Source organism: Ipomoea nil, unplaced genomic scaffold (genome assembly GCF_001879475.1).
Source record: "Ipomoea nil cultivar Tokyo-kokei standard unplaced genomic scaffold, Asagao_1.1 scaffold2735, whole genome shotgun sequence".
Lineage (NCBI taxonomy): Eukaryota > Viridiplantae > Streptophyta > Magnoliopsida > Solanales > Convolvulaceae > Ipomoea > Ipomoea nil.
In genome coordinates, this window is record NW_017619163.1 from 467780 (window position 1) to 477632 (window position 9853).

The 9853-nt window shown below is 39.1% G+C and overlaps 1 protein-coding gene and 1 long non-coding RNA gene across 2 annotated transcripts; both read left to right on the plus strand.

Annotated features, from left to right (window-relative positions):
• The first annotated feature begins 5010 nt into the window (after nucleotides 1-5010).
• Nucleotides 5011-5814, plus strand: LOC109156516. The gene is made up of 2 exons (XM_019304369.1): nucleotides 5011-5025; nucleotides 5110-5814. Exons 1-2 carry the CDS (start codon nucleotides 5011-5013, stop codon nucleotides 5812-5814), a joined length of 720 nt encoding a protein of 239 aa, XP_019159914.1.
• A 2208-nt stretch (nucleotides 5815-8022) lies between these two features.
• LOC109156554 lies at nucleotides 8023-9057 on the plus strand. The gene is made up of 3 exons (XR_002050047.1): nucleotides 8023-8100; nucleotides 8445-8848; nucleotides 8999-9057. It is a non-coding gene; the product is annotated as an uncharacterized LOC109156554 (long non-coding RNA).
• Nucleotides 9058-9853: the final 796 nt, after the last annotated feature.

Below are 9853 nucleotides of genomic sequence, written 5' to 3' on the forward strand. Positions count from 1 at the left end.
AGTTGATCGATTGCAGGGGAGAGGGAACGGATCTTTGGGGCATGCTTTGTTGAGATCGGTGTAGTCGACGCACATTCTCCACGCCGGCAGCTTGGGAACCAACACCACGTTAGCCAGCCAACCGGGGTACTTGACCTCTCGGATGTGCCCCGCAGATAATAATGCGTCCACTTCCTTCTTTACGAAGTTCCTGAGGTCATTCGATAAGTGTCTCCTTTTCTGAGCCACGGGCTTGAGGCTGGGGTCAACCGCCAACCTGTGGGTTATGATTGACCGGTCGACCCTCGGCATGTCCTCGGGCCCTAATGCAAATAGTTCCTTGTACTCCTTCTGGACCGCCGTGATCACTTGCTTTACGAGGGTGGACAGGTCGGTCCCGATCCGGACTACCTTGTCATGATGTCCGTCCTCCAGGCTGACTTCCTCCAGTTCTGTAACAACCCAAAATTTCATTTTATAAATCCGGTATTAAGAAATTCCAAAATAGTCATTTTCACTCCATTAATTTTTTTGTGATTAATTGGTGTTTGAATAAATTATTTTCATCACATTTTAAATTAATTCGACACCAAAATTTATTCTATTTCAAAAATTCCTAAAATTCAGGTACTTCGCGTACCAAGATTTTAATCGAGAAATTATTCTGAGTGAGACCGGGAGTATCCAAAAAGATTTTAAACAAGGATTCATCTAAATATCTTTTTGAGAAAATTCATTTTCAACCCCAAAGTATTTAAAATAGCATTTCTAGTCTATGGTTCATGTTGCAAGGTGGACCACAAAGAACTTTATCCTATTTGATCTTTGCTAAAACCACTCCAAAATACCATTTTGCCCTCACCCAATCATTGGCCTTCTGTCTAGGGTTTTGGACCCTATATAAACTCCATTATTCCATCTTGATTCCCTGATCTCTTTCTTTGCCTCTCCACACAATATTGTCTGCCAAGAGAAAGGGAGAAAACAACATCACAGTAAGCTCTTTTCCTTCTTCAATCCAAGCCTTCATTTCTCTTCTAGTTTCTTCTAATCTTTGAGGTTCTAGGCTAAGGTTGTATGGTGTTTGGGAAGTATAGGTGGTGAAGGAGGCACAAGCTAGATAGAGAGGAAGAAGATATCCAAGCTAGAAGAAAGTCTACAAGAGGTATAACCCCATGGATTTCTCGTTAAAATTTGGCTCTGTGAAGCCTTAGCTTTGAGTAGAAATGAGTAAAAACAATGAGATTTTGTGGTGTTTATGCTTAGAAGTGATTTAGTATTTGTTTGTGAGTTGTTGAGATTGTTTTGGACTTGTTTGGATTGGATTTTACAGATGAAAAACCTTCTGGTGCACAACACTGTGTGCACCAGATCAGAGTCACGGCCTAGCCGCAGCCCATCAGGAGGGCCGCCGGCTAGATCCGTGCTTGCATGGGACTAGGGCACGGCCCTAGACGAGGGCCGCCGCCTAGTCCCGGTGAAGTGACGGGATACAAGGGGTGGACCACGAGGAGTCTCGCCCCAGGTCGCTGACTTTGATTCTGAGAAGAATCTGTGTAGTGGCCGGGCCCTTGTAGCTCAGCTACGTGTCGTTTTGGGCTGAGTGTTACGGGCCCTTGTGGCTCGGCTCTTCGGTCCCGTCTTGACGCACGTTTTGGCTTTGAGTTCGTTAAATTTGGATCTAAAATGAGTATGTTATGAAGGTTTTAGTGATGATTTGTTACACAGAGTATATATTTGCTAATTCACTGTGTATGAAGAATTATTTGACTAAGTGATCTATGATGTTTTTTTTTTATTGAGTAAAGAAGCATGATCAATTGAGAATATGATTTATTATGAAAGCATGACTAGATTGTGATATTTGATCAATGTGAAATGAAGCTCATGTTGTTGATAGAATGAATAAAATTTGCTATGTTGCAACCGAGCATGATGTTATATTCTTAAGTATTTCATGTTATTTCATACATGGTTTAGAAGCATGTTATAGAGCATTTTGGCATTTCACATATGTCATATTTCAAAAATGCATAAGGGACAAACGTGAGCCCAAGTATTATTTTTGAAAACCATGAGCATGTGTATAGTGTTCTTTGATGCATTAGAGAAGTAGTAAAGTTGTTGCATGCATAAGATTGATGCATGAGAGATATATTTATGTATTATCTATATTGGTGAGGTTTTGGAGGATACCGTTTGGACTCTGTCCTCTCAGGAGATATTTATGGACATTGCAGTCCCAGTACATGTAACGCAGCGTATTCCCACGTTACGAGGTTGGAAACTGCCCGTCAAGCTTGGAATCCTGGTCAGGGGGTGTGCACACTGAAAGTTCGATACCTGATCCACAGCGCATGAACCACGAGATTGGTTCTGTAGACGGTAGAAGATATTGCGTCGGACTTACGCCGTTGCCGATGGGGCAATTCATGCTACGGTGAAACCCTGAGCCTTCTACGAGCAAAAAGAGAAATAAAAAGAGTCAAGAGAGACTCAAGAGAAAGAAAGCGAGTCAAGAGAGACTCAAGAGAAAGAAAGTGAGTCAAGAGAGACTCAATAGACCTCCACAGAAAGTACACTATTTTTTACAACGAGTGTACATGCGTATACATATGTATATTGTCGCACGAGATTGCATATGAGTATGAGTATATTATTGCACGAGATTGCATATGAGTATTATCTATATTGGTGAGGTTTTGGAGGATACCGTTTGGACTATGTCCTCTAGGGAGATATTTATGGACATTGCGGTCCCAGTACATGTAACGCGGCGTATTCCCCCGTTACGAGTTTGGAAACTGCCCGCCAGGCTTGGAATCCTGGTCAGGGGGTGTGCACACTGAAAGTTCGATACCTAATTCCACAGCGCGTGAACCACGAGATTGGTTCCGTAGATGGTAGAAGATATTGGGTCGGACTTACGCCGTTCCCGATGGGGCAATTCATGCTACGGTGAAACCCTGATCCGTCTACGAGCGAAAAGAGAAAGAAAAAGAGTCAAGAGAGACTCAAGAGAAAGAAAGCGAGTCAAAAGAGACTCAAGAGAAAGAAAGCGAGTCAAGAGAGACTCAAGAGAAAGAAAGTGAGTCAAGAGAGACTCAATAGACCTCCACAGAAAGTACTATATTTTTTACAACGAGTGTACATTAATATACATATGTATATTGTCGCACGAGATTGCATATGAGTATGAGTATATTATTGCACGAGATTGCATATGAGTACGAGTATATTGTTGCATGAGATTGCATATAAGTATGAGTATACTGTTGAACGAGATTGCATATGAGTATGAGTATATTGTTGCATGAGATTGCATATGAGTATGAGTATATTATTGCACGAGATTGCATATGAGTATGAGTATATTGCTGTATGAGATTGCATATAAGTATGAGTATATTGTTGCACGAGATTGCATATGAGTATATTATTGCACAAGATTGCATTCGAGTAAAGTATCGCATGAGAGTACATAATGTGAATGTTGGTTTATAATCGTTTGTTGTATTAAGTCTTGTTTATCGAATTATGAGATGAGATTATGAAAGCATGAGTATACCCGTTATATGGTTTATTAGCATGATCATATCTGTAAGTGTGAATTGTTTGATATGTTATTTGAGGAAATATAATGTTGTTGAATCTAAGTGTATAGTCTTATGTATATATGAGCATGCTAGCTGATATTATAAGGTGCAAGCATCTAGAAAGTATGTGATAGATCTAAAAATGTATATGAGATGAGTTTTTTGTATACATGTGAAATCAAATGTTTTCAAAGTATACTCTATAGTACTTTACAGGGTTGAGTGTGGTTATACTTAGCTTCGTGCTAATGGGTGTTTTCCTATTTGTCTATGTGTTGCTTGCAAAACCCCTTTCAGGTGGACCCAGCAGTGTGAAGAAATCGAGTTAGATTAGTCTCGTAGATAGAGATATTTAAACTCTAGTTCTTTTTGATGATTATGTTTCGATGACTAGACATATTAGTTTTATGGATTTGAGGATGTTGTAGACTATTGGGGTGAAGTTATTTCCCCCTTATGTTTTCGGTTTTTATGATGGATACCAGACTTTTACTTTATTTCTAGTTTTACCCTTATCCTGTGCAATCACCACGGAGTGGTGGTTGTGGCGGTGACACTCCCACTATTTATTTATTAATTATTTCCGCTGCATAGTTTATGTTAATGTCTGTTTAGAATTATAATTAGGAGTTAGAAAAGTGGGGTGTTACAAATTGGTATCAATGCGGCACGAACCGCGGGAGACTTAGGAAGCTTGACCCTTAAGATTGAGTATAGAAACTCTAAGTAAAGGTCCTAGGAAGGTCAAGTTAAGGAAAGACCTCTAAGTCGAAGTCTTAAGAAAGACTAGATAAAAAGAGAACATTAAGTGGAAATCCTAAGAAGGATAAGATTAGGGAAAGAGCCCTAAGTTATAATGATTGGGATAAGAAAGACTCTAAGTCCAGTGACTATGTATGAGAATCAGAGTTAAGAGAAACTCTTAGTAACAATTAGGGACGCGGTGAGGTCGTGAGTTCCTTTGTGTTTGCTTATATGTTTTGTGCTTTATCATTGTGTTTAAAGTGCTTTTATATATCTTTTGAAAGTGAAGCAGAGAGGTTTTCAGTGAAAAGTTAAAGTGAAAGTTAAAAGTTGAGATATTTGAAAGTTAAAAGTTTGAAAGTGAAAGCCTTGTAAAGAGTATAAGAGTTTATACTTGTGCCTTGCTTATGTGATTTATCAATGTGCTTGTTATGTCTTGTTATCTGTTTCGAGTAAAGTAGAGAAGTTAAGTGACAAGTTGAAAGAGAAAAACCAAGAGTTTGGAAGATTAAAGTTTAGAAGAGAAGTTGTTCTTGATAAGTTGTTAAAATAGATGAGAAGATATGCCTTGTTGCCTTGCGTGATTTGCTTGTTGCAAGTTTGTCTTAAGAATAGAGGAGTTAGAATCAGCTAACTTATTAGTCGTGCTAACAAGAATGATCTGTTCTGGTCATGTACTAAGGGTTTCGCAATGCCGCCGCGAAGAGTCAGAGAGGAATCTCCTCGCTCCTCAGGACCTGGAGCGTCGTCATCTACGGATTTGACTGAGAGTCTGCGCCAGCTCACATAGTTGACCCAGACCATAGGAGCTGCCGTACTCAATGGGAATAACGGTGGCGGTGATGTGTCCAAAAAGACCACGGGGCGCAATCCACCATGTTTCTTGGGTCAGGAGGATCCAGAAGTTCTTGAGAGTTGGATCCGCGCGTTCGAAAAGTTGTTTAACGTGGTAGGATGCCCAGAGGATCAGCGAGTAGAGGCTGCAGTATACTATCTACAGGGAGAGGCTGACCATTGGTGGGTCATGGAGGGACCCGTTGTCCAGGCAAGGGAAGGTTTTGACTGGGGGATGTTTAAGATGGTGTTGAGAAAGAGATTCTACCCAGAGCATGTCAAGGCTGCCAAGTATGAGGAATTCTTGCATCTCGAGCAAGGAAGCTTGACTATTCAGGAGTATCATGCCCGCTTTGTGGCATTGTCTCGATTTGCTCCTACCTTGGTACCTGATGAGGCGAGTAGGGCTCGCAAGTTCATCCAAGGATTGCACTTAGATGCTCAGAAATCCTTCTCCGCGGCAACATTTGCTACATTGAATGAAGCTTATGAGGCAGCTGCTGGTTACTCCAGGATTCAACAGTTGCACCACGACGCCATGCAAGGGATGAAGAAAAAGAATGAAGGGATGGAAGCACAGTCGAACAAGGGACACATGTTCAATCCGACGAGCAGGCTTGACCATAGAGGTGGGGAAAGGAGGAACATGACTATGAGATAGGGAGTTGGATCTGGAGGACCACCGAGAGAGGGGACTTCGATATGTCTGAGATGTGGCAAGGATCATCCTAAGACCACTTGTGGAGGATCGCCTATAGTTTGCTTCCAATGTGGGAAGCCGGGTCATAGAGTTGCTACTTGTCGTTCCCCGAGGATGGAGGGATCCCATGGTACGATCCCGAGCCAGCCACCCAGAGGTCCGATGAACCAGGCGCCGAATCAAGCTATGGGACATGGCTATCCACCGAGAAGAGGTCCGCACAGAAATGGGAATCACGGATGGGGCGGAGCGCAGCAAGGACGTACCGGAGAAGCTGGACCAGGAAGGATTATGGTCATGGGACAGACTCAGGTCGGAGATCGCAACATCGAGAAAGGTAACACTTTAACTTGGAATGAGTGTGTTGATTTTACTTGAATGCTTAATTAGGTGTGCATGCTTGAGAAGTTGTTACAAGTTGTTACAAGATGTTAAAAGATGTGTCAATCTAGGAATTTTGGGAATTTAGAAATTAAATGAGTTAGTTTTGGGGAAAAGCTTAGACTTGAATGCTATGAATTAACGAACAAGAGAATTAGAAGAATAAAAGTAGATATGAGTACGAATGAGAAATCGTTAGGAAACAATTGAGGTTTAAACAAGAGAAATGTTTACCGAAATAGAAGTGAAAACGAGAAAAGAAGGAAATGACGAGGAAGAAAGTGGATAAGAATTTAATTTAAGCAATTCCCGGGAGGAATTTGAAAGTCAAAGGATAGACAGCAAAATCAGGATTTATTAAAGTCGAGGACTACGATCAATTTTGACCTGATTTGAAGATTTGACAACGTCGGAGGACCGATTTTAATTTGGGGTCCGAACCGGATCCGACCCGGTTACCCGACCCAGTGACGGGTCTAGGCCACGGGCCGGACCGGAGCCCGTTCCATGAGACGGAACGTGGTCACGGACCACGTAACGGTCCGCGGCCTGGGGGCCGTGTCAGCTACTAGGGGTGGAAATGGTCCAGGCCCCTACACAGGGGCCTATGGCATGGCCTATTTAGGGCCTGGCCTGGCTTGGCATGTTTAATAAAAAGGCCAGGCTTAGGCCTATTTAAAAGTCTATTTAGGTAAATAGGCTCAGGCCTATATATAAAAGCCTGGCCTACGAGCCTGCAAGCCTTGCTTGTTTATATATATAATATATATAAAATATATATTTAATATTTAATTATTATATATTGCATTTTATACCTATTATCTTTTAATATTTATAATATAACCCTATATATATATATATATACATATATATATATATATAACTTATCTACTTATCTAAATTTCTAATAACCCTAACCCTAAACCAGCGTCCCCGCGACTCTGCGTGTCTGCGTTTCTTCCCAACATTCGAAATCGCCGACACACATAAACAACACTCCGGCGACTCCAGCAACTCCGGCGAGGCTTCGAGCGGAGAGGCGGTGCGGCAAGGCGAGGCGAGGTAGCGCGGCGAGGCAGCGCGACTGCAAGTTGGAACGTTTAGGCTACTAGCGACAGGCGACCGGCGAGGTTAGTGAAGTTAGTGTTCTTAATATACCATTTTTTTTTGTATTTAATATACTGTTTTAGTGTTTAATATACTGTATAATATATTGCTAGTCGTTTGATAATCTGCTAATCTGCTATATACTGTATAGTTAATCTGCTAATCTGCTAGTGAAGTTAGTGTTTAATATACTGTAGTTTAGTTTAGTTTAGTTAGTGAAGCTAGTGAAGTTAGTGTTTAATAAATTATAATCTTTAGTTTAGTTATACTGCTAGTGCTAATAAATTATAATCGGTTGTTTTAGTTTAGTTTAGTAATAAACTGAGTGTTGTTTTAGTTTAGTAATAAATCTTTAGTTTAGTTTAGTAATTAATCTGTTGTTTTAGTTTAGTTTAGTAATAAACTGAGTGCTGTTTTAGTTTTGGTGCAAGATGGCCTTAACACTATTAAAGATGTCATTCACAATGTTCGTGAAAGTGTGAAATTTTATAAATTTTTCAGATGCAAGGCTAAAGTCATTCCATGAAGTTGTTGAATTAAAAGGATTGAAAGAAAGGAAACTTATTCTTGATTGTCCAACAAGATGGAACTCCACATTCTTGATGTTGTGTACTGCAAGTAAATTTAAGCATGCATTTTTAGATTACAATGAAAAAGAGCCACATTATAAGTATGCACCATTATTTGAGGATTGGGACAAGATTGAGAAGGTTTGTAAACTTTTAGAGGTTTTTAATGATGCCACTCATGTCATCTCAGGTAGTGATTACCCTACATCTAACTTGTATCTAGCTGAAATTCAAAGGGTGAAAAAGGTTATTGATAATGCAGCTGGGTGTTTTGACATGTTCATGAGTGATTGGCAAAACCTATGAAAGCAAAATTTGACAAATATTGGAGGGAGTGTAACTTGTTAATGTCTATTGCATGTGTTTTAGATCCAAGGATGAAATTAAATGGTATTAAGATAACTTTTCCTTATTGTATAAAACACCAAGTGATGTTGAAAAGAATGTGGAGAAGGTGAAAAATGCATTAGAAGATTTATATCTTGATTATGTGAACTTGTATAGTCAAGATGCTTCTTCTACTAGTGGACATAGTGAAGTTAATGTTGAAAGCAACACTATGGTTGTTGGTGGACAACAAATGGATAAAGGGATGCAAGAAATATTGAGTATGGTTTACCAAAGTCAATCAATTCCTCTTACGAAATCAGAGTTGGAGACTTATCTTGAGGAAAATCCTTTTATTCCTTCTTCTACTTCATCCTTTTGTGCCTTGGCGTGATGGAAAAATAATAGTCCAAAGTTTAAAGTTTTGTCAAAGATGGCTTCTGATATACTAGTTGTTCCTGTTTCAAGTGTGGCATCTGAATCCACATTTAGCGCTGGGGGAAGAGTCATTGATGAATATCGTGCTAAGCTTAAATGAGGAATCTATTGAAGCTCTTATTTGTGGTGGGGATTGGCTTCGTAACAAGTATGGGCTGAAGAAAAAACAAAAGGTAAGAATCTACTTATTACTTTAATATTTTATATTATTTTATATTACTACTTGTTACTTTAATATTTATGGTTTATGATTTATGAATTATGAGCACTTGAACTTGTAATGGACTTCATTATTTATTCTCAATTTTTTTTTTATTGTGTAGGAGAATTCTGGACAAGAGGAGATTATGTTGAAGCCATGACTTAATTTTATGTTTGAATATTATTATTGTTATTATGTTTAATGATTCATGTTTGTATTATGTACATATGATTTCTGTTGTTGTTAAACCTGTGAATTTGTGATGGATTTTTGTATTATGGTCTATGGACATTGGACTTGTAGACTTGAAGTTATCAAACTTGTATGATTTTTGTATTATGAACTCCTACTTATTAAACTTGTGTTGTTGGACATTTTATTATAAAATATGAACTTGGTTTTGTAGTTTATGATTATTTGTTGATTGTAGTTTAATAATATTATTATTTTTTACAGGTGTATATTAAAAGTCTTTAAAATGTAGGCTTTAAATAGGCTTTGAGCCTATTTAAATATTCTCAAAGCCTATTTAGAACCTACTTTGATGCCTTTTTAAAACAATCGTTATACCCTACACCACGACACGCGTAGCATTGTGCGCCGCGCGCCTCCCAAAACGACGTCGTTTTGGGGTCGTTTTGGGAGGCGCGGTAGGAAGTTGCTGTGATTATGTGTATTTGTTCACACAATTATGTGTATTTGTTCACACAATTATGTGTATTTGTTCATACAGTTATGTACATTTTTTATACAATTATGTACATTCTTTTTATACAATTATGTACATCCGAATCAGAAAATTTGGGTGTATTATGTTAAGAGTTGATGTGTACATCCAAATGAGATAAACCTAGGCTCTGATACCAAATTGATATGAATCTAGTCCAAGGTTCAAATAAAGTTGGAATATTGTCCCAAGATTGCTCTCAATGTAAAGATAGAGATGGATCAAAATACCTTAAACCTCACGAGAAAC